The 26209-nt window shown below is 43.2% G+C and overlaps 1 protein-coding gene across 1 annotated transcript in view; it reads left to right on the forward strand.

Annotated features, from left to right (window-relative positions):
• The window catches only part of LOC142487170 (dynein axonemal heavy chain 5-like), a 426040-nt gene that overhangs the window by 217085 nt on the left and 182746 nt on the right, over window positions 1–26209 (forward strand). Inside the window, exons 51-55 of the mRNA XM_075585972.1 lie at window positions 6342–6509; window positions 12842–13048; window positions 14208–14537; window positions 17518–17724; window positions 18114–18356. Of these exons, the coding sequence (XP_075442087.1) occupies window positions 6342–6509; window positions 12842–13048; window positions 14208–14537; window positions 17518–17724; window positions 18114–18356 (1155 nt within the window). The remainder of the gene's footprint in view (window positions 1–6341; window positions 6510–12841; window positions 13049–14207; window positions 14538–17517; window positions 17725–18113; window positions 18357–26209) is intronic.

The raw sequence follows: 26209 nt of genomic DNA on the forward strand, positions 1-26209 counted from the left end.
CGGTCTTTTAGGGTAGGTTAAATGATGAGGCGTCACGTACTGTTCCTTTAAACAGGCTATGCCTGGTTTATTCAGTCCCAGGCACTGAGACTGCCACAGTGCATACAACAGAAAACAGATCAAAACAAAAGCTGCTCACCTGAGCGATAACTTAACTTAGATATCCCTGACTCAGGGTTGGAAGTGGCTTTTCCACTTCCAACATCAAAACACGGTACTTTTGCAGTCTTACACAAATGAACAGAAAGATTGAACCTGTTTGGGGAAGAGGCTTCTCCCCTCTGTAGTTCAGCAGCCTTCCAGCCTCCTGGCTCTTGTGGGGAGACCAGAGCAAACAGGAAATCAGTCTTTCATACCTGATTCCTAATTAGCATGACAGGTGACAGAAATCAGGCAGCAGACAAACTCTGGTCTGGATCTCTCATCCCTCAGTTCCAGCGCTTGCCAAACTGTGGGATGGAGTGTATGTATTATAAGGCTGCACTCCCAGGCCAAACAGGATAGAAACTGTCTAGTATCCTGGGAGCCCTATATACGGAATTTATTACCATCCCCTGGTTTCTGTCACATATCCTCCCCCCCAGCTCAGACCTTGAGGGATGAGCGACCATGGATATTAGGGAGTGCATCCTTGACAACCCGTCAGCATTGCCATGTTTGTGCCCTGACCTGTGTTCCACAGAAAATTTAAAGGGTTGTAGGCTTAGGAACCACCTGGTCACTCTAGCATTCTTTTCCCTGTTTTGACACATCCAGGTAAGGGGTGCATGATCTGTGACCAACCGGAATTTTCTCCCCAACAGGTAGTATTTGAGCGTCTCTACAGCCCACTTTATTGCGAGACACTCTTTCTCTACTATGGAGTAATTTTTCTCCTGGGGATTTAGTTTCCTACTTAAATAAAGGATGGGGTGCTCCTCACCTTGAGACTCCTGGGAGAGTACCGCCCCCAGCCCTACCTCAGATGCGTCGGTTTGGACTACGAACTCTTTGGAGAAGTCAGGTGTGACCAACACTGGTTGGGCACAGAGAGCTTCTTTCAGGCTTCTAAAGGCCTGTTCGGTTTCGGGGGACCACTTTACCATTAGCGGTCCTCTTGCTTTTGTGAGGTCAGTTAGTGGGGTTGCCTTAGTTGCAAAATTGGGAATAAACCTTCTATAGTACCCAATTAACCCCAAAAAGGTCCTTACTTGTTTTTTTGTAACTGGCCTTGGCCAATTTTGTATCGCCTCCACTTTGAGTGTTTGGGGTTTGAGTAAACCTCTGCCAATAGAATATCCCAGATACTTGGCCTCCTCCAGACCAATAGTGCATTTAGCGGGGTTAGCAGTTAGTCCAGCAGACCGGACTGCGTCAAGCACAGCTTGGACCTTTGGAAGGTGGGATTGCCAATCTTCACTATGGATTACCACATCATCCAGGTAGGCGGCAGCATACCGAGCATGTGGTTTTAAAATTTTATCCATCATTCTTTGGAATGTGGCGGGAGCTCCATGTAAGCCAAAAGGCAACACCTTATACTGAAAGAGGCCGTCTGGGGTTGAGAAGGCTGTCTTTTCTTTTGCCCTTTCTGTGAGGGGAACCTGCCAGTACCCTTTTGTTAGGTCTAGGGTTGTGAGATATCGGGCTTTGCCCAGTCTCTCTACAAGTTCATCTACCCTGGGCATAGGATAAGTATCAAATTTTGACACCGCGTTTAGTTTCCGGTAGTCATTACAAAACCTTGTTGTACCATCTGGCTTTGGGACTAAGACTATAGGGCTGTTCCACCCACTTTGGGATTCCTCAATTACACCTAGTTTTAGCATTTTTTTAACCTCTAAACTTATAGCCTTTCTTTTGGCCTCTGGGATTCGGTACGGTTTAAGGTTAACTCGGACCCCCGGTTCAGAGACTAGGTCATGTTCAATTACGCTAGTTCTACCTGGCCGTATAGAGAAGATTTCTTTGTTTCTTTTCACTAAATTCTGAACCTCTCGTTTCTGATGAACAGACAGGGTTTCAGCTATGCTAACCTCTGGGTCAGTTTCTTGATTCTCTGACGGACCTGGGGGTACTAGGGTTAACAAGACTTCTCTATCTTTCCAGGGCTTGAGTAGGTTTATATGGTAAATTTGCTCAGGTTTCCTCCTACCTGGCTGTCTTACCTTATAATTTACTTCTCCCACTCTTTCCAAGACCTCATATGGCCCATGCCATTTAGCAAGGAATTTACTCTCCACGGTGGGAACCAGAACTAGTACCCTATCACCTGGAGAAAAAATTCTGACCCTAGCACCCTTATTATATGTATTCCTCTGTGCTTCTTGAGCTTTCTCCATGTGTTCCCTCACTATGGGTAGGACTGCAGCAATGCGGTCCTGCATCTGGGCAACATGCTCTATTACACTTCTGTAAGGGGTAACCTCGTGTTCCCAAGTCTCTTTGGCTATATCCAGTAAGCCCCTTGGGTGTCGGCCATACAATAGTTCAAACGGGGAGAAGCCTGTGGATGATTGGGGAACTTCCCTAATGGCAAATAACAGGTACGGTAACAAACAATCCCAGTTTTTCCCATCTTTATCAACCGCCCGCCGTAACATGCTCTTTAAGGTTTTATTGAACCTTTCCACTAAACCATCTGTTTGTGGATGATAGACTGAGGTTCTGAGATGCTTGATTTTTAGGAGTTTACATAGCTCTTTCGTTACTTGGGACATAAATGGTGTTCCCTGGTCAGATAGAATCTCTTTAGGAATCCCGACCCGGGAAAACAGAACTACTAACTCTTTTGCTATGTTTTTAGCTGAGGTGCTACGTAGGGGAACTGCCTCCGGATATCGGGTGGCATAATCTAATATTACCAATATATGCTGATGTCCCCTAGCAGACTTTATTAGGGGTCCTACTAGATCCATAGCAATCCGGTCAAATGGTACCTCTATTATGGGAAGGGGTACCAATGGGCTGCGGTACGCCTTGAACGGGGCGGTGATCTGACATTCTGGGCATGAGGAACAATAATTCGTAATTTCTGCCAGAACCCCAGGCCAATAGAAGCTGCGGAGAATCTTTTCTTTTGTCTTTTCCACCCCTAGGTGTCCCCCCAATGGATGACTATGTGCGAGGTGTAATACTACGTTACGGAATGTCCGTGGTACCAACAATTGTTTAGTTGTAACTGATTTCCTTTTATCAACCCGATATACTAGGTCGTTCTCTACCTCGAAGTAGGGGTAAGCAAGTGACCTATCTGGTTGGCCAGGAGTACTATTCTGGTCCCGTATATTTCCCCTTGCTACCGCTAATGTGGGGTCCTCCCACTGGGCCTTCTTAAAACTCCCAGGACTGACCTCTAGGTCAGCGAGGGTCTTATCCGGTTCTGGGGTGGTAAGTGTCTGCTCAACATCTTGATTTGGGGTATTCCCTACCAAAGTAGTGATGGGGAAGGGAATTTTACAGCACTCCTCCTTTTCCCCCTTCTTATTTGGGCCCTCGTCAACCTCCATTTCTGAAAAAGGGAAAGGATTTGTTTCTTCTAATACTTCGTTATGGTCCGCTATTGAACTCTGGGCGCTATTCTGAGCGGGGGACCACATTTTTAGAAAATGGGGAAAGTCGGTCCCTATTAACACATCATGTGCCAGTTTGGGTACAATACCCACCTTGAAATCTAAAGAACCAAACTCTGTTTCAAAAAAACCATCAACAGTGGAATATTCATGATTATCCCCATGTATACAACAAATTGCCACTCTTTGTGAACTGTTTCCCTGTTTCTTCTTAATGGGCAAGAGGTATTCGGACACTAGTGTGACCATGCTCCCAGAGTCAAGAAGTGCCCGAACCCTCTTACCATTAACCTTTACAAAGGCCCACAGATGGTTATTCAAGGGGTCCTCTGGGCTAGGGCCCATACATTGGGACAACAGCGAATAAGGTTCCACGCTGTTGCATTGCATGGGCTCATCATTTAGTGGGCAGATTTTTGCTGTGTGGCCCCTCTCATGACAATTTACACATTTAGGTACATAGTCTGTGTCCCACTTAGAGCCTTTTCCCGGCTCCCCATGTTGGCTATTGCCCTTAGTGTGCGAACCACTGTTGCTGGTGCTGCGTGAAGGTGGTCGCCGCTCTTCAGCGCCCCTTAACCCCGGTACCCTTTTACCGTCTCTGGAAGAGTCCTGGAACCTCGGGTAGTGGGGTTGCTCCACGACTGTGGGTTGCGGGTGCTCTTCTGCTGCATTGTACCTTTCTACGAGGGCCACAAGCTCATCCGCATTGTGGGGGTCACTCCGACTGACCCAACGGCGTAAGGCAGAGGGAAGTTTCCTCAAGAACTGGTCCATGACCAACCGTTCCACGATGTGGCTGGCTGAGTTGATCTCGGGTTGTAGCCACTTCCGGGCGAGGTGGATTAGGTCATACATCTGGCTTCGGGTGGCTTTATCCATCGTGAAGGACCATGCGTGAAACCTTTGGGCGCGAACAGCCGTGGTTACGCCGAGGCGGGCGAGGATCTCGAACTTCAATTTTGCATAGACGTTAGCTTCGGCTGGCTCTAGATCAAAGTAAGCCTTCTGGGGTTCGCCGCTTAGGAAGGGTGCGATTAGACCAGCCCACTCAGCTTCTGGCCATCCCTCTCTCTGTGCCGTGCGTTCAAACGTGAGAAGATAGGCTTCCACATCATCCGAGGGTCCCATCTTCTGAAGGTAGTGGCTTGCCCTGGTCATTTTCGGAACTGGGGCTGCCGCTGCCAGTGGAAGGTTACTGATAGTCCCCCTCAGGATCTCGAGTTCCTGCTGAAAGCCCTGAGCGAACCGCTGTTGCTCCTCTCTCAGCAAGCGGTTTGTCTCTTGCTGGTTTGCATTCGCGTTTTGCAGGGCTTCATTCGTCTGTTGCTGGTTTGCATTCGCCTGTTGCTGGTTGGCATTCGCCTGTTGCTGGTTGGCATTAATCTCTTGCTGGGCTATTAGCAGCTGTTGCTGGGCTGCATTCGTCTGCTGCTGGTTTGCATTAGTTTCTTGCTGGGCTATTAACAGCTGTTGCTGGGTTTCATTTGCGTCTTTCTGGGCAGCGACATTGCGTACCAGCGCACCCACCATGTCTTCCATCTTGTTTGCAGAGGATGAAAAAAACTTTTTTTTTTTTTTTTCAAAGTTCTTCAACCCGCAGACCCCCTAGTGTTCTGCCCGCATTCTCCACCATATGTGACAAACGGCTTACTCCGGGGCTCCGTCGTTTGTCCGGGACTGTTTAGAACACGGTCTTTTAGGGTAGGTTAAATGATGAGGCGTCACGTACTGTTCCTTTAAACAGGCTATGCCTGGTTTATTCAGTCCCAGGCACTGAGACTGCCACAGTGCATACAACAGAAAACAGATCAAAACAAAAGCTGCTCACCTGAGCGATAACTTACCTTAGATATCCCTGACTCAGGGTTGGAAGTGGCTTTTCCACTTCCAACATCAAAACACGGTACTTTTGCAGTCTTACACAAATGAACAGAAAGATTGAACCTGTTTGGGGAAGAGGCTTCTCCCCTCTGTAGTTCAGCAGCCTTCCAGCCTCCTGGCTCTTGTGGGGAGACCAGAGCAAACAGGAAATCAGTCTTTCATACCTGATTCCTAATTAGCATGACAGGTGACAGAAATCAGGCAGCAGACAAACTCTGGTCTGGATCTCTCATCCCTCAGTTCCAGCGCTTGCCAAACTGTGGGATGGAGTGTATGTATTATAAGGCTGCACTCCCAGGCCAAACAGGATAGAAACTGTCTAGTATCCTGGGAGCCCTATATACGGAATTTATTACCATCCCCTGGTTTCTGTCACAATACATACACACACACACACATTATATATATATATATATATATATATATATATATATATATATATATATATATATATATATACATACATACACACACACACACATTATATATATATACAGGCATACCCCGCTTTAAGTACACTCACTTTAAGTACACTCGCGAGTAAGTACATATCGCCCAATAGGCAAACGGCAGCTCGCGCATGCGCCTGTCATCACGTCCTGAACAGCAATACCGACTCCCTACCTGTACCGAAGCTGTGCACAAGCGGGGAGACTATAGAGCCTGTTACAAATGCGTTATTTCCATCAGTTATGCCTGTATATAACGATTGCAGTACAGTCCATGCATCAATAAGTGGGAAAAGGCAGTGCTTCACTTTAAGTACATTTTCGCTTTACATACATGCTCCGGTCCCATTGCGTACGTTAATGCGGGGTATGCCTGTACCTCACTACTCTTGCTTTTAAGCAGCCCAATATAAGTTGCTCCTTGATACAGTAGTTTTCTTTCTTATTCTCCTTGCAGGTTCCAGAATATGTTTACCCAAAGGATTCAGTACCGGAATATGCCTCAATTCTGGTTCCAAATGTAGACAATGTTCGAACAGATTTCCTAATGCACAACATTATGAAGCAGGGTAAAGCTGTATTGCTCATAGGTGAACAGGGAACAGCAAAAACAGTCATGATTAAGGTGAGTGAAAATAGTGCTAACTATTTTCAAGGTGGGTTCTCACAGTCGCAGATTAAATGTGTTGCCGACCCTCGAGTTTACTTACATGAAAGTATGCAATGGTAATTCTATACTAGACCTTAAAGATATAAGATACCTGTAAAGCATACAAATTAAATCTTTAATATTACGATGCTTTGAGTGTCTGAAAAGTATTTCTAGATGCAGAGCAATTTTTTTTTTCCTTTGGCTTGTATCTGCATCTAATGCAAGAAACGTGTGGCTTGTATCTGCATCTAATGCAAGAAACGTGTGGCTTGTATCTGTATCTAATGCAAGAAACGCGTGGCTTGTATCTGCATCTAATGCAAGAAATGTGTGGCTTGTATCTGCATCTAATGCAAGAAACGCGTGGCTTGTATCTGCATCTAATGCAAGAAACGCGTGGCTTGTATCTGCATCTAATGCAAGAAACGCGTGGCTTGTATCTGCATCTAATCATGCAAGAAACGCGTGGCTTGTATCTGCATCTAATGCAAGAAACGTGTGGGTTGTATCTGCATCTAATGCAAAAAACGCGTGGCTTGTATCTGCATCTAATGCAAGAAACGCGTGGCTTGTATCTGCATCTAATGCAAGAAACGTGTGGCTTGTATCTGCATCTAATGCAAGAAACGTGTGGCTTGTATCTGCATCTAATGCAAGAAACGTGTGGCTTGTATCTGTATCTAATGCAAGAAACGCGTGGCTTGTATCTGCATCTAATGCAAGAAATGTGTGGCTTGTATCTGCATCTAATGCAAGAAACGCGTGGCTTGTATCTGCATCTAATGCAAGAAACGCGTGGCTTGTATCTGCATCTAATGCAAGAAACGCGTGGCTTGTATCTGCATCTAATCATGCAAGAAACGCGTGGCTTGTATCTGCATCTAATGCAAGAAACGCGTGGGTTGTATCTGCATCTAATGCAAAAAACGCGTGGCTTGTATCTGCATCTAATGCAAGAAACGCGTGGCTTGTATCTGCATCTAATGCAAGACACGCGTGGCTTGTATCTGCATCTAATGCAAGAAACGTGTGGCTTGCTAGTGTAACCCAGTGATAAATGGTGCTGTCCTGCGCTCTGGAGCGCGCTCATGTACGGTTGAGTAGAAGTGGATCGGGGGAGGAAATGTAGAGGTCTGTCAGAGAGCTATATGGGGTCCTGGAGGATGTAATGTGAGTACTAGCCTCCTATTGAAGACCCACTAGTGTAGCTAGTGTCACGTTAAATGAGGAAATCCAGGAAAGGTCCAATGGGGAGCTGTGTGGGGTAATGAAGCTTGAGCCCCGCTGGCTACGGAAATCCAAGCTGCTCGTCACTCCATCACTCCTTGAGAAAGCTCAATTGTTGCATGAAACGCGTGGGAGGACACATTCTCTTTGAGACTGCCACTTTCTAAATTTTCTAATAAAGCCTTTCACTATTTTTCTATACCTGTGTTCCTTGTTTCTATGATTGAGGATTTTTTTGTGTGAGTGCCCTGGATCTCCTGTTACAGACTTACTGCTAGTGTAACCCCCTTCAATGGAGTTACCGGGGTGCTCTAAGGGGGCTAGGTCCAATACAAGTAATGCAACAATTAAATGCACCTCCCTTTGAGTATTAAGAGTGGGCACCTAGGGAAGCACGTGCCAATAAGTAAGTACGAGTATGTAAACTAACGTACAACGTTAGAATGCAAATACACTGGGGCGCTCCCTTTTATTTCAATACTTAATAGTAATACAGGATCAAAGATATAAAAATAAACCAATGTGTCATACTGGCCCAAAAGATATTTTGTAGTTGCTGCTCAACCCCAAAGAGGATCTTCCCACGATCCTAGTGGTGGAATATGTGGAAAGAAGAGTAGGGGGACGCAAAACAGATGAGTATAGAGTTAGATATATCTCTAACAAATAAACAATAGACAAATGTCCCACCCCATGGATGGATGAGTCATAGAATGATACAATATATATATATTATATATAGGCAAAAAGTGACACTGTGTGCTCATTTGCATGTCATTTCCCAGAATCCCTTGCTGCAGTGGAAGTGCTGTATGCTGGGTGATAATGGGGAAAGGCAGGGTTGCAGACCTGCCTGAGACATGCAGATGAGCATACAGTTATATTTGCATATATATATATATATATATATATATATATATATATATATATGAGTGTACTCACACGGCCCTGTGTGGTACTGTGCCCAAGCACTGGTATCTTTAACTTCAAAAGCCTTTTCCTCTCATGTCAGCTTATAGTTTGCTGTTTTAGCAGCGTCACAGGTATTCCCTCCATAGTTCACAGGATGTGTGTGACAGGGTAAACAAAAGCCACCAGTTATATGCCTGGAAATCTATGTCTAGTCTGCAGTGCAGCACTGACTAGGTTAACTACAGCTGGGAACCTCAGGACAATTAGTTGGATCCCAACTGCCAAATCAAGGTGTGTTAAAACCCAGGCTGTAGACACATGGAGGTGGTCGGTTGAGCAGAGAGGAGTAAGCTGCTGAGAGATTTCCTGATACAAGGTCTGATTAGAAAAGTAGATGAATTGTGAACTGTCTGTCCCCTGCATAGAAAAGGGCAACTGCCATATACACTGTCTGCTAAAGTGAAACTGTTTTTGTCTGTCTGCTGAAGAAAAGCCATTTTCCTTTTGTTGCTGATGAAAAGCTATTTTTGTTTTGTGTGCTATATATTTTACAAGGCTAAATAAATAAGCCTTGTCAAGAAACCCGCGTGTGTAGTTGCATGTACCCTGCAACAATGTGTATATGAAAGAAAGCAACACCACAGGTACAGATACAAGGGTGCACTTCATTAGGTAAAAAAGTGAGCAACAGCAAACTCGCATGTACAAGTCGGCTCCGTTGAGCGCAGCAGACGTCCGCGTCCTGCTGCAGTGTTCTCCTTGCCCTGCGTCCGGTGATCAGAACTGCAGCTGAGGCGTTCAAGTGCGCTACGGTGGCCAGATGCGGTCAGAAAGATCAAAGTCCAGGTCCCCACATGAACACCGGTGGTGTTGCTTTCTTTTATATATACATCCTGTGAGCAACGGAGGGAATACCTGTGACGCTGCTAAAACATCAAACTATAAGCTGACATGAGAGGAAAAGGCTTTTGAAGTTAAAGATACCAGTGCTTGGGCACAGTACCACACAGGGCCGTGTCAGTACACTCATATATATATATATATATATAATATATATATATATATATATATATATATATATATATATATATATATATATTGTATCATTCTATGGCTCATCCATCCATGGGTTGGGACATTTGTCTATTGTTTATTTGTTAGAGATATATCTAACTCTATACTCTCATCTGTTTTGCGCCCCCCTACTTTTCTTTCCATATAACCTACAATGTTGTCAAATGTGTAAGAGGTGTCCCCGTGCCTGGGGACCTGAATAGAAACTTGTATTACAAATGTTCAAGGCGCCCATCATTTTCACCCTTGCTATCATCATCCAGCACCCTGAATTGAGGTAAACTATGCTGAATAGCCAAATACTGTGCACCGATGTAACCTCCCTAGGAGCCGAGCAGGGAGGGGTACCCTAGTTAGAGGATTTCACCCAAAAACATATACAGTGGAATATTTTGTTGCTAAAGAAGGAACAAATGAGCAACAGGCCCTTACTCCATATGCTTTGAAGCTTCTTCCCTGTGCTGGAGGATATTTTATTCCCATTCATTTGAATGGAGTTGAACTTTTTGAATAAGGCCACAGAGTCACAGAATTACATCAACGACACCATAGCTTTTTTAATGTCTGGTTATACCAACGTAATGGCGTCACATTGCATAGCCAGCAACCAACCTCGCACTGGTGTGACCTAAAAGGTGAAAACAGCTGTCTGTGAGTAGGTTTTCTTGCTATGCCCTTCTTTAAACCAGGCTGTGTACGCCAAGCATAAGCTTATTATTATTACTGTTAAAATGGTCAATTAGTAAAGAGTGAAACATCATTCAATGATCCATCCAATCCAATTCCTTCTAACCCCTCTCTCATTCCTTCTCTCTCTCTCTCTCTCTCTCTCTCTCATTCCTTCTCTCTCTCTCTCTCTCTCTCTCTCTCTCTCTCTCTCTCTCTCTCTCTCTCTCTCTCTCTCTCTCTCTCATTCCTTCTCTCTCTCTCTCTCTCTCTCTCTCTCTCTCTCTCTCACTCCTTTTTTATTTTCTTTCTCTTCCTTCTCCATGTCTCTCTCACTAACCCTCTCTCTTTGTGTCAACCCCCCTTTCTGTTTCTCATCTCTCTCTCGCCTCCCTCTCTCTCGACTCCCTCTCTCGCCTCCCTCTCTCACACTTTTCTTTCACTCTTCTCCCCATCTATCTCACACGTTTGCCCATCTCTACCACACCTCCCCACTCTCTTACACTTCCTCCCATTATACTTCTCCCCATCTCTCTTACATCTCCCCGTCCCCCTCTCGTACATTTCACACACCCCTCTTACACTGCCCCCCATCTCTCCCATAACAGCCTGGCCCCTGTAAGAGTCACAGAGCTAGACAGCTCGCAGCCATCCACCACTGCCCAGTCCATTGGGTCCTCAGCATCCCGCAGCCTCCTAATGAGATGCTCTCATTTCCCACACCTCCACAGTCACTTATATAGGGCCTATGCATGAGAGCGCCTCAGAAGTCACAGCACCGCGGCACATTGTACCCAGTGAGCCCCATCACCAGAGATCTTCACCTGTTCAGTTGTCGCCCTTGTTATAACGGCTAAAGTAATCACCGGTTCTGGGACGCATGAATATCAACCCTGCTTACTACATAATCCTCATTAAACCTCTAGCAAATATAATAACTAATAATCCAATGTTATGATAATATATCCATAGATACTACAAATTTGCATCTTCCATTTACTTTTTATATTACAAACCACCTTTCCTTCTTTCAGTTTAATGCATTTCCCACTGGTAATTGTTTGACTCTCCAGTAAAAAAAAAAAAAAACTAGTAGTTTTTAGTTTTGTAGAATTTGTTGGTTTTGTTTGTACAGTAGTTTGTTTGGAGAAGACACAATGTAAAATAATGGCCTTCTTTTTAACACAGCCCCAATCCCTACAACTTAGGAATGTCTGCAGCATTCTTCCCTTGGTTAGACATGACACCCTAACCAGCCCCTTAGAAAAAATAACACACTGTACTGTACAATCACTGGCATTTATTGTGCTATTGAAAACGAGAGGGGTTTGAGGCCAAATTTGAGAAGCTTTTAAAATGTAAATTAAATAACCCTTAACCTCTTCGCTGTCAAAGGGGCCTGCAACCCATTCGAAAGTAATGCATTGCTTGCCTCTGTGGCAGCAAAGGGGTTAAGAACGATATAGAAGGTATTGCTTACCTGGATTCCTTAACTTCTCTGCAACTGAATGGGACTGCCAGGGATCCCTGCTGTGTTAATCTGATGGGCCATTAGTCTTTCTGCAGAAATGTCACTGAAATGTTGCAGCATGTACCTGGGTCTTGTTGGTGATTGCCCCAGATTGGTTTTTGAATACTAATACTAATACTAATCCGATGGGCCATTAGTCTGTCTGCAGAAATGTCACTGAAATGTTGCAGCATGTACCCAGCATGTACCCAGCATGTACCCAGCATGTACCCAGCATGTACCTGGGTCTTGTTGGTGATTGCCCCAGATTTTCCAAGGCGAGTTTTAGAATACTCGTCGGCGCACCTGTACACTGCAGCGACAGCTTTGATAAATCTTCACTACAATGTACAATAGGACATAAGGCATACAGGCATTATCTGCAGTGGAGTCATTACGCGGGTAAGAAGGTTATGGGTTTTAATAGGAGAAGAATAAGCTGCATGCCACTTTAGCAATAAAAGGTCGGGTAAAAAATATAATGTATTAGTAGACATGAAAAGTTTTCACTTGAAGCAAACCAGGGTTGACAGAGGCTGGCGTGTAAAGCATCATCTGAATATATATCCAAAAGCCATCTGTCACCCAGAACATTAGTGCAGCATCTTTATCTGTTCGAGGAGGGTCTGAAACCGGTTAGCCAAACCGGTTTCTGTTGCGTACACCAGCTGCCACATCTCTCTTTGCTGGAAGCCATGCCAAAGCATAATAAAGGATTGACATTATTACATCTCAGCTGTGGGTCCTTCAGGATTTAAATGGCTCAGTGTTAAATATTGCAGTCAGTATTGGGAGTCAAGCCATATTTCTTCATTTCAGTGATTCGACATCTTCAACGGTGAAGAGTTTTTATGGCAGAGATGAAGCGATGTGATGTAGCTGTTGATCTGTAAAATATATTTCTGTTTTCTTTCAGGGCTATACAAGCAAATATGACCAAGAATTTCACGCCACCAAGTCTTTGAACTTCTCTTCTGCCACCCTTCCGAATATGTTCCAAAGGAGTATTGAAAGCTATATCGATAAAAGAATGGGCACCACCTATGGTCCCCCAGCTGGGAAGAAAATGACAGTGTTTATTGATGATATCAATATGCCTGTGATCAATGAATGGGGAGACCAGGTAATGCCACATTAGCGTGTGTAGCTTGAGTTCACATATTTGATGACAATGGCTTTGGAAGACAGGACTTTCTTCCTGCACACGTTGGCAACCCAAGGGTAAAGGTATGGCGCTGAGTGAAGGATGCAAACTCCTATTCAGTGTAGGAACTCATGCAAAAACAGGAAGGAAGCACACCAATAATGCAGAGAAAACATTCTTGTAGAAAAGAAAAAGAGATTAGAAAGAGTCATGCCACTTGTATTTATCGTGCTTGTGCACCATATCATGACAAGTCTATTGTAGTTGCAGTATTTAAGTGTGACGCAGGCCCCACAGCATACCGGTTACGTCCCTATAGGTTTTTTGGTGCATTTCTCTCTTTATACGGTATGGCAGCATTATTGCTATGTTCTTGTCACTTACCTGGCAAAGGGTCCTACCTGGCCTGAAACGTTGTTCCATGGATGCACCAATCCCAAATGTAGGCTGTAAAATACTCTCGTCCCTTTTTCTTTTCTCCAAGGATATTTTCCTGCATTTTTGGGGTGCAAATTCTCTTTCCTGTTTTTTCATGCACAATATACATAGTGCAACTAAACAAATAGATTTGGAGGGGGAAAATAGATGCGGTAATAATTTGCTGGAGACTTAATATTAATCTAAACAATTGCCTACATTGAAAGGCTTTGTCCCTTATTCTGGGGCTAACACACAGAAGGGCTCCATTGAAGTCAATAAGGCTTTCTCTATACCGATGGATCTGTAAGATAGTGCCGGATCAGTGCAATCACAGTGTACAGAATAAGAACCTTACAATGTAGAGGATTTTTACTGGCACTGTTTTGGGAATATTATTGTTTTAATAACCACATAAAGTTACAATTATAGGGTCCTAATTGTAAAATCATTCACAAAACGCCTTAATATATTCATGTAGGATGAATTTACACGGTTGCATTCTTAAAATGATGAACTATAAGAAAGACTAAATAATTATTAGCAGCATCGGCCAGATATATTAAACTGCACATGTTTTTGTTTTTGTACATTACATACTAACGTTAACAGCCTGTGCAGCTTATCAAATCCAACTGACCATGTCTTAAAGATGACATGATCTAGCGATAGTATAATCTGTCGCCTTACAATGACAGAATGTTTTGGGTTTGGTTGGCAGATCACCAATGAAATAGTAAGGCAGCTCATGGAACAGAAAGGTTTCTACAACTTGGAAAAACCTGGGGAATTCACCAGTGTGGTTGACATCCAGTTCGTGGCGGCCATGATACACCCTGGAGGAGGCCGAAATGACATCCCCCAGCGCCTGAAACGCCAGTTCACCGTGTTCAACTGTACGCTCCCGTCAAACTCATCCATTGACAAGATATTCCGTACCGTGGCAGAAGGGTACTTCTGTGAGCAGCGCCGCTTCCCTCCTGCCGTGCGCGTGCTGGCGTCTGCCCTGGTGCCCTCTACTCGTAGGGTCTGGCAAGCAACCAAGATAAAGGTGGGAAATAAAATATGTTTGCAATAAATCTTGTTGATGTCGAGATGCTGTCACCGCTGTCACCACTGTCCTTATGTGGGGAAGAATGTGTGTCAACTGTCACAGGCATCAGTTTGTTTTAAAGCGGCAATCCCCAACCAGAAGCCTTCAAACACAAGTTTAACTCATATAATGTTAGTATCTTGCTTTATACAGGAAATCTGCGTTAAGCCAGCATTAAGAGGCGCTAGCAATGCAGTTTTGATGGGGTTGGAGATATTACACCTTTCTAATATAGGATTATGTAAAAGGATTTATTGCAAAACTCGGGTGTCTCTGTGTATCAATGCTGAAATTTAAGCGCAGAGTAATTTTGTATCGCAACTTGTGCTGAAATACACCTGCTACAGGATTTTTTCTGCCTTGGTTTTATTGTATGTTTTAGACAGAATTTTTTTCAAATTCTTTTAATGCAAATGTGACAGCGCAAACCACTTTCACAGACCTCTATGCCAGAATTTTTTTTAATTATTTGATGCCTGAGGCTACGAATACATTGCTAAGGTCTTAACATATAACAAACACCGAACAAATGAAATAATAAAAGTATAACATCTACATGTGCAAATATTCACACCTTAGAAGCCCATACAGTGGATTCACTTTGACTAGCTTGCCACTTGGACTAGTAAGGGATAATACTGTATATAAATATGTTCAACAATCTTAATATCATGTAAGTGTATCACCTATTCCAGCTTGGCTAGTCTTATCTTGCCTAAATACATAGTGCCAGTTATACACATAGTCAAAATAGGACTATTGCCAGCCTGGGTGGGTGATAACATTGGAGATGTTGTTTAGCTACAGTATTGGTGTTTAGTGAATAGCATGTGTAAGGAAATATCTATTATGAAATGATAATGTCATAATTTTAAACAAATAAAAATATCACTTGTGAGTACCTTCAGGTGTCTCAGACAGGTCTGCAAACCTGCCTTTCACCATTATCTCTTGGCATACAATGCTTCCACTGCAGCTAGGGATTCTGGGTAATGACAGGCAAATGAGCACACAGTGTCACCTTTTACTTGATTTTCATTTTAACATGGGCCCCTATAAACCTATGACTGCTATATTACACAGCTTTTCAGCAACAGCCTAGGTTAAAGAAGTGCATAGCCAGTAACCCAAACTCATGTTTTATTTAGAATCAAGCTGGGCATTGATATGTATTATTATCCAAACTAACATCTCTTACTCCATTTCAGTTATACTATTTTTCAGATCCATATAGGTCCTTTATTGACTTAATGATGTGATAACGTGAGTTAACACATCATTAAGTTCTACAAAGCGTAATAATGCAATGTTAAGTGTTTGGAGAGGGCATAGTGTTAACTATAACGGACACCATTGCTAATGAGAAGCAAAGGAAGTGTTTCCACTAACAACGCGAATGCACAGATGTCTGTTAAAGTTAATTCAGGTATTTAACATAGTGTTAATTATGTCATCGCTGATCTTGGCATTACTCACAGACAGACCCTGAAATAGGTCTTTTACAGGGTCTGGATAAGTGTAAGCTATGGACGGTTTAATTAACACACCATTATTTAACGGGCTCTTTTCCACTCCTGTCTTCTCTTTTATAACTTGACTGAAACACCTAGTCAGGGTATGGACGGGAGTAACGCCACCTTTCCACCTTTGGGTAAGACATGCTTAGTGCCATGTTATTTGAAGTTTTAGCAAGGGAGTGCTAACTTAATATGGCACTAAGCCTTTGCTAATGAAGTAACTAACCGCTAATGTTTTGGCATATAATTAGCTTTGTGGATTCAAGTTAATGTCTGGGAGCATAACGTCCGTTACTGATTTTCATAAGGCATTATGAGCCCTATGGTAATGGATCTCTGTGGGCCTGGCCCAATGTGGCTCTGATACTCTGTCACTTTATGCATGCAGTGAAGATACTTGCACCTTGCTTCGGAATGCAATTAGATTGCAATTCTTTCCTATGTGAGTCAGTGTCCCATGCCTTTTACAATTTAACCAAGCATGTATTTCTATTAGTGCTGTGCACTTTTTAAAGAAATGTGAAAAGTAAGCATCAGGTTACAGAGAGAGCTGTATTGCATAAACCTTCAACATCTATGCAAATCCAACACTTTTTATTTAATATGAAAAGTGCAGTCAGTTGAACTTCACTCGAATCAATTGACTATAGTGGTCCTGAAGAAGGCTTCTGCTAACTATAGAAAGAACAAGTAGGGAACTCTGAATTAGCAGCTTTCGTAGCAGAAACTATTTTAACTCGTATACAGTAAGAAAATTAATGTAAAAGGTGCGCGAGTCAAGGAAATTGGGAATGAAGAGTGCACACTCTTTACCCTCCGAAACACTATAGGTGTTAACAACGGCCAAAAATAGTGAACAAGGAAAAAGTGCTGTTGTTTCAGAGAGTTAGAATGAATCCTGTTATCCGGAGCTATTTCAGTGAGACAAAATGGGACGAATCAGACACATTCACAACAAGTGCTCTCTGCATACAGTATTTAGGTTTGCCAGAGGTCCCAAAGTTATCATGACTGTTCTAAATATGTAGGTAATGTCCCTACTTACATTAAGTTCCAAACTTGAAGGCAGCCCTAAGCAGAGAGTCTGTGTGAGCCAGAGATACACAGAAGGAGGAATGAGAAGGTAAATGTCAAAAAGAAAGTACAGTAGGTCATCTGACCTCTGGTGAAAGCAGGAAAAAGTGTTCACTAGCCTCTTCCCACCAGACCCTTCCAGGTGCACTTTCACCCTGAATATCATTAGCATTAACAAGTGTCTTTACTTATCTTTTGTTGAAAAGTTGGTAACCATAAGTATAATAGTCAAGAAGCTACCAACGTGAGGGATTTGTTGTTTCATTGCAGGCCCCCTTCAGCACATATTGTTAATTAAGGGTGATGGGGCTCTGAAGAAATTCATATCTAATCATTTTATTTTACAGATGCTACCAACCCCAGCTAAATTTCATTACATCTTCAACCTACGCGACTTGAGCCGTATTTGGCAGGGGATCCTCACAGTCACATCTGACATCTGTCAGAGCACTGATGTCTTGGTAGCGCTCTTCCAACATGAATGCACTCGTGTGATTGCCGACAGGTTCATAGACCAAAAGGATAAAGACTGGTTTGAGAGCATGATGCATAAGGTAACAATACAACACGAGGGAGGAGATGGGGCTGGTTAGAGCACAGCACAAAGCATCTGCAGTAGTATAGTCAGAGGTCACAATCAAAATATAATACAATGAAAAACAACCTTGTAAAGAAATTGGAATTTAATGGAGAGCCATTACGGGAATATAAACGTATGTATTGTGTTGGTATAGCTAATGTAATAAAAAACAAAAAAAACATGTTTTTTAATGGCAATATATTTTCATGCATATTTCGACATATGTATTTTTAGACATATTATTTTAAACAAAGGCAAGTATGTTTTATTGTGCGGCGTATATCTTTTTTCAGTTGAAATAAATAAAATGAGACCAATTGACATTTGTCCAGCATGAAACACCACCTTTTTTTTATACTTCAGATTGCATCTGAAGATCATGGCAAAGAGCTGCTGCAAAATACTGCCAAAGAATCGTACTTTGTGGACTTCCTACGTGATGCTCCAGAAGCTACTGGGGATGAACCTGAGGATGCAGAGCTGGAGGCTCCGAAGATTTATGAACCGATCCCATCCTTTCCGCAGCTTTCTGACAGGCTTAACATGTTCATGCAGCAGTATAATGAAGCAGTCAGGGGTACAAGGATGGATTTAGTATTTTTCAAGGTAACTATTTGCTGTCCAGCTTGAAATAAGATAAAAACAGACTTTGGTTCACCAACATCATCAAATTCAGTACAAAATATGACAGTCAGTGCTAGAAGAGCACTCCTCCTGCAGTCTTCTCAAGGAGGTCACATTGTTACACAGTTACATACAGTAGTAGATGAGGTTGAAAAAGACGTGTGTCCATTGTATTGTATGTCTTTATTTATGTCCAAGTTCAAGCTATGATAAATTTAGATGACAGATACTTATCCTGTATTTGTATTTACAGTATATTGATCCAGAGGAAAGTAAACAAAAAAACCCTGTGATGTCTGATTAAGGGGAAAAATAAATTCCTTCCAGACTCCAAATAATGGCAATAATCAGATTATTCCCTGGATCAACATCCTTCCCATATTTCCTTATTTGGTATATCCCTGTATACCTTTCCTTTCTAAATAGATGTCTAGAGGTCTTCTCTCTGTCCAACACATTTCTTCTCCTTTGTCCCTCCTGCAATGTATTTCTCTCTCCCCCTCTTTGAACTCTCTTGAACTCACTTTAAGCTCCCTCTTTCACAATCATCTGGACGTAACTGAAAAGTCACCTTTACTACATTTTCATACCAGTGTAATGTGACCCCTGACCCACTTATAAGTACGCATACTTATAAGTGCATACACCTTTATCCTCTTATCCTTGTCCCATGAAATTTGCACTTCCAAGTACACCTTCTTTCTCTAGTCTCCCAATATACCAACTAGATCATATGCTTTTTGGGGGGCTCATACACCAATGTGTACTTTGCTATAATACAGTATGCACTTATTTGTATTTATCTTCCCTATATAACTCCATGTATGTTATTTCTGTACAGTGCTGCTTATATACATGGCTGGTGCTTTATAAATAAAAATACAAGACAATACAACATATAGATTTTAATTGACAGCAATATCCTAACTCAACAAGAACATTCTCATTCGTGGCCCAGAGGACTACGCAAATAAACACATCTGTGTCCTTAAATAGCTGAGAAGGACTTTCTTATGCTTTACAAAAACACAGCTTGGAGCACCTCCTCAATTATGCATGCCAAAGAACTCAGCGGACACAGAAAAGTCAAATGTACATAACCAGTTGCATAAAAATGTGTTTGTTTCGCTCTTTGTTCTTGGAAAAGGGAATAAATGATGTGCACATCAGAATGACATTTTATTTTGTTCTCTCAGTCACAATTCAGCAGCACCCCTGCCAATACTGCCATGTTTAAGTTGCTTGAACTTGCTGCAGAGCAAACATACCGGATAATGGGAGGGAGAATGAGTCGCTCAGTGAGTAAAGACACTGACTGGCACTGAGTTTGAAGCAGGGGAACCTGGTTCAATTCCTGGTGTTGGCTCCTTGTGACCTTGGGCAAGTCACTTTGTCTCCCTGTGCCTCAAGCACCAAAAACATAGATTGTAAGCTCTACGGGGCAGGGACCTGTGCCTGCAAAATGTCTTTGTAAAGTGCTATGTAAAAATTGCAGTTCTATACAAGAACATGCTATTATTATAATGCTGTGCAGGACTGCGGCCATTTTCGTTGTTGCCGACAGAGCCAGCAAAACACATTGCGGACTCCTCCTTTCAGTGAAATGGTTTACCGCTTTGGTTGCCAAAATGCCACGGCCTCCGCCACCAAATCGCGTGACCAGGGATTCACTTAATCTGGAACCGAGATCTCACCCCGGAAAACAAGCACTCAAATGGCGTGGCGTAGCTAATACATGATGAGGCCCTTACAGTGACATACTGTATCACGTAGTGGCTACATCCTGCAGCACCCAAAGGGTTAAATCCGGTCACATCAATACATTATGGACCAGGCCCATATTTACTAAGCGTTGCTCTGCCAGAAGACTTGTAGCTCAGTCAATTTATTAGGCCACACGTTTCCTCCCCCCGGCACCCAGGCATCTTGTGGAGTAGCAGCGCTTAGCAAATATGGTCCTATATCTTATTAGGCAGAGTATAAAGCATGCTTTAGAGATTGCTTTTTAGAGGCGTTCCCTCCATAAGAACGGAAAAGAGAAAGCAGTTCTCATTCAGACAATTAAACATGTTCAAGGTTTGATATCCCTTGAGAAAGCGCCAAAGCGAAACGGCCATGGGGATTGCTGCCTCCCACGGGCACTATTGCGCTATTGGAAGCATTATGCTTTACTTATAGCCTATTGAGCCTGAGAGTGCTCTCTACAGAGATTGGGCACTGCTGAATCAAAGGATTTTTGATCATCCATCACTGGTATCGCAAGTATTGCAGCGGTTTTTCATGCACACAGCTGTGTGATGGTTTCCCTCTTATTTTATATTTGGGGTTAAGTGCAGCTGTACTGATCATTACAGTATATGTGCCTTGTAACCATCTCATTAATGAAACTGCGGCTTTGACATTACACATGTTAATCCATTTTGCATGTGCACATTTTGAGCAGCATTGATATATACTGATGTGAGATAATAGAAGGGGGGAGTTCTATTACTAGTTCTCTTCATCCATGTAGGCTTTTATTACCATAGCCACTTTAGGGTATGTATACCCATACATACAGTATACACCCCTTTTGGCACTTAGGGGGCTATGCACTAAGCTGTGATAAGTCCTTTTAAGAGCGCAAAGTGCTCTTAGAACGTGATGTTTCGCCGAGCGAGATTCACAGAGCGGCGCTAACAGGCACTTTGCGCTCTAAAAGTGACTTTTTTCAGGAAATTTTTCAAAGTCCAACTTTGCTCGTACGATCAGCTGTTTGCGCTGAATCCTGCCCTTCTGCGGGATTCACTAAGCTACGCAAACTTATCATACTTGAAAGTTGCGCTGACCAAAGCTCACCAGCTAAAGGCAGGTGATAAAAAAGCTGGACTTTGAAAAATTTCTTTGTTTACATTTTTGCAGGCGCAGCACCCATACAACAGGCCAGTGGGTGTCCCCAGCTGACCCCGCAGATGTCCGGGGGTCCCGCAGGTGTCCCTGGCTGACCAAGCGGGGGTCCCCGCGGGCCTGCGTACAATGATGTGCCTCCAAAAAAATAAACAATATTTCTAACTAAATACACCCCCCACCCCCTAACACATACAATACAGTAATGGGCAAAATTACTATTATCCACATATGGATAATAATGCATTTGCCCATTTTAAATACATTAATCACAATAAATACAGTAAATACATATTACACTTACCTTTTCCAGGCACCCACGATGAAGGCCGTCTTCATCCTCATCTTCATCCTGCCCATGTCCCTCCAGTGCTGCAAAACATACAAAACAATCAAAATAGCCAATGTAATGTTCCCTAACCCCTTAATCACCTTAGCGGTCATTAACCGCTATAGTCATAATGGGGTTAACCCACCCTCACCCACCACTTGGGAGGCCTATACACCCTCCCCCACTACCCACCCCGTGAGGCCTAACCACCCACTACCCACAAGGAGGCCTACCCAACCTGGCTTGGGGACAATACCCACTTCCCCCACCCCCGTTAACCACAATAAACATCACTATATTAAATAAATACTACATAACCCACCCCCTGTGCCCCCCCATAAATACCGATTTATTCTTTTACAAACAGGGTTAATACCCCAGGCCCACAGGAGTCCCCGGTGGCCCTGACGGGTGTCTGTAAGCCTCACAGTGACCCAGCAAAAGGTTTCAAACAGGGTCTGGAGGCCTACGGGTGGTCCCCGCCAGGCGCCGTGGTCCACCAGGTGGACTACGTGGGTCACCGTGGGCCACAATGGGGTCTCCACGGGTAGGCCCGCCAGTGTCTGGGGGGCCCCGGGTCAGACCCACAGGTGTCTGAGGGGCCTCGGGTGGTTCCCACGGGGGTCTGGTGGCCCTCGGGTGGTCCCTGTGGGTCCGCAGTGCCCCCACAGATGTAGGGCCACCATTTCTTCCCCGCAGGTGTCCCCTATGAGCTCGCCAGCCTGGTACCTGTGGGCGTCCGAGGAGACCTCTGGTGGTCTCCAAAGGTCCCCGCAGACCTACGGAACCAACCCTGTATGTAAAAAAAATAAACCTGTCCTATACATTTAAATACATAAATACCCCTCCCCCCCCCCACACACACACACATACAGTACAGTAATGTGCAAAATAACTATTATCCAGATATGGATAATAGATTATTTGCCCATTATGACACACATAAAACAGCACAAATAAAGTAAATAAATAGAGTTCTACTTACCCCCTGGCAATGAGATGGGCAGTCCAGTCATCAAACGTCCTCCGTTGGCAAAAAAAACCCATTGCAAATATTTTCAAAGGCCAGTTAACCCCTTAATCACCTTAGCGGTTAATAACCGCTATAGTAATTAAGGGATTAACCCACCCTGCACAGATACCAACCCTTCACCCATTCATTTGTACAGTGGGTATAATATATATATCTATATCTATATATATATATGACACCAATATACAAATAAATGTTAAAGGATTACATAAACATGCATAAATAAAAACATGAAATCTTAATCTCAAAATCACCACATTGCATCTTGAAATTAAACCAGCAGCACTTGAAAAAATAAATGATATCTCCTCTCCCACAAAGCAGCACCTAGACAAATATATATCAAATGTCAAACAATTGCATTTTAGTGTGTACATGATGCAATTAATCTGTGCATCATGTAACACTATGCAAAATCAGTGTTCAAACTAAAATAAATTATGAACAACATACAATGCCATCCACAAAATCAAATACAAACTAAGCAAGTAAACATAAATACATTTATCATCAATCAATGAATCAATTTCGAAAACCAATTACAATACAATACAAATCAATTATAAAATTCAATTCCTAAATCAAAACCATTGAGAAAAAGATTCAACTTCAAAGTAACCATCATACAAATCTAACTACAGTACCAACAATAAGCCATTATTACAAAGCAAGCTCCTGAAATAAACTATAGCAAAATCATGATATACTACAAGTAAATAAACACAACAATTACTAACCAAAGCTTCCAAATACATGTTAAAAACATAATTAAACATTTGCAATACAATCATTTATTTTCCCTGTATGTTTACAAAAAATAGCTAAACATTACATACAGGGGCAATAAATGAGCATAAACAACAATGACATTACATCCAAAAATCCAATACAATGCAGCCATTCAATGTCCCTGTATGTATGTATGTATGTATGTATGTATATCCATAGGGACATACATAAATTCAGGGGCATTAAATGGACATAAAAAAAAACACATGAATAAAAAATAAAAAAAAAACCTGTAAAAGTAAAATAATATACAGCAGGGCCCCGCTTCCCGGCACTCCGCTTTTCGGCGATCCGCTGATACGGCGGCACCGAGAAGGGGGCCGCCATGTTGAATTTTAAATCGCGCATGCGCAGAACGGGCGGGTGCACCAGGCACGCATGCGCAGACCGCAGGTTGCACGTGCAGATCGCAGGTTGCGTGCCCAGCGTATAGATCGCACATGCGCAGAACGACGAAAATGCCGGTTTGCGCATGCGCAGCACTGAAAATCGCCGGATCCGCTTTCCGGCGATTTTCACTATACGGCGGGCCTCTGGAACGGAACCCGCCGTATACCTGGGGCCCTGCTGTACTTTTCTTTTGTTTACTTACCATTAGATGGCCGACACAGCGAAATCCAGGGGAACCGGAAGCACTCGAACCAATCCAAAGGTAACCATAAAATAATAAACCCTTACAATCCACAACTGTGTCTTCTTTCTTCTATTTGTAATCCATTTCGTCAAAGGGGGTCTTCATCTGTATTCTTCTTTCTTCTGTCTTCTTTCGGGTCTTCTTCTCTTCTATTGCCACGCCCTGGTCCTCTTCTATCTGTAGAAGGTCCGTCCTCCTCGGCGTCTGGCTTCTAAATGAGACGACATAGGCTTATATAGGCCTATGACGTCACATTTTCGTCAAATGGTTCCCACGGCCCTGATTGGCAATTGTCCCCAATAAACATGCTATTGTGCCTTAACCCCTTCAATGCCTTAGCGGATAGGCGCTAAGGTCATGAAGCTGCTTTAATGTATTTTTATTAATAGTGTGCGGGAGCAGGGGGTCCCTTGAGCTGAACAGCATTGATTTCTGACTCAGAGACCCCCTGCTTCCGGAGTTACAGGCCCCGGTTTGGGGCATCGGTGCCAGTGTCGCCGCCATCTTTATAGCGTCCACGTCGTGTCTTGGACGCTATAAAGATGGCGGCAACACTGGCCTCCGATGCCCCATACCTGGCCCTGTAACTCGGGAAGCAGGGGGTCTCTGAGGCAGAAATCAATGCGGTTCAGCTCAGGGGACCCCCTGCTCCTGCACACTATTATTAAAATGTACATTAATGCAGCTTCATTACCATAGCGGCTATCCGCTACGGTAAGGAATTATTGGTTATTGTTGTGTGTGTTTTGACAGTAGTGTAGTTGTGTAGGGGGACTCCAGAGCTGAACCGCATTGGTTTCAGCCTCGGGGACCCCCTACTTCAGTATATACAGGCCCCGTTATGGGGTGCCGGTATCCCCTGCAGAATTTAAATGTCCCGGTCACGTGATGTGGAAACTTTAAAAGTGTAGGGGATACCGGCACCCCATAACGGGGCCTGTATCTCCTGAAGTAGGGGGTCCCCGGACCTGAAACCAATGCGGTTCAGCTCCAGAGACCCCCTGCTCATGTACACTATTATTAAAATGTATTTATTTTGTGTACGATCGCCTGTAACAGCCTTGCATGGAGATGCAGAATCTCCATGCAAATGTTCCAGGCGGCTTATTTTTTCTATCAGCTATCGTACGTGAAGTTTCAGTGCGCTAGCAGAGGGAAAAAAAATTGCACGCAGAATAAGCCAGTTTTTGGCACGTCCGATAGAAAATGGGCTCAGGGCCTTAGTGAATCGCGCCGCCGGCTTCATTTTTTATCAGACGTGCAATTTTTTTCAGGCCAGCGCGAAAGCTCGGAGCTTAGTGCATAGCCCCCTTAGTATTTTTGTAGACTTTATCCTCAGTGATTTGATTGTATTACACGCCTTATACAAACCTTGAGTGTGTGCATCTCTTTAATATAGTTACAATTGTAGCGTGGTCGTGGGACGGGGGGTTTGCTTAGGAACTCCCTTCCTTTTAGTAGACTCAATGTTCTATTTTTGTTGGGCTATCCAGCCCTGTCCTTACCCCCTCCAGGGGCACTGACCTTGTTACTGTACAGTGCTTCAACTTTTAATAATAATAATAATAATAATTGCACGTTCTTGTATAGCGCAGCTAGTTGTACGCAGCGCTTTACAGAGACATTTTGCAGGCTCAGGTCCCTGCCCCGTAGAGCTTACAATCTATGTTTGTGGTGCCTGAGGCACAGGGAGATAAAGTGACTCGCCCAAGGTCACAAGGAGCCGACACTGGGAATTGTCTTTACTCACTGAGCCACTCATTCTCCCCATTTTAAGCTCTTTGTGTACCGGGGAGTTTTTAATACCCTATATTTTAATTTTATAATAATATTAAAATTGTTTTTTTTAAATTGTTTTTAATATAATTACATCATATCAGTATTTATTTAGGATGTTCTTAGCTCAGTGCTTCTTTTGGTTACTCCATACATACTATATTACTAAGCGGTATTGTGTGCTGTTGTCTAGGGGACTTGTAACTGGACGACTGGCCCCTTTTGGGTCTGGCGTATACCAGTTTGTTTCTTTTTTTGTGTTGGTTGAAGGTTTAACAATATAGTTTAGGACCGGCCTAGTTGTGGTTGCAGGTTTTTTGGGACAGGAGCTGTAACTAAAAAAAGCATGAACTTATGAGGAATTGAGAAAGATGAAAAGGTTAATG

Source organism: Ascaphus truei, chromosome 2, assembly GCF_040206685.1.
Source record: "Ascaphus truei isolate aAscTru1 chromosome 2, aAscTru1.hap1, whole genome shotgun sequence".
NCBI classification, from domain to species: domain Eukaryota; kingdom Metazoa; phylum Chordata; class Amphibia; order Anura; family Ascaphidae; genus Ascaphus; species Ascaphus truei.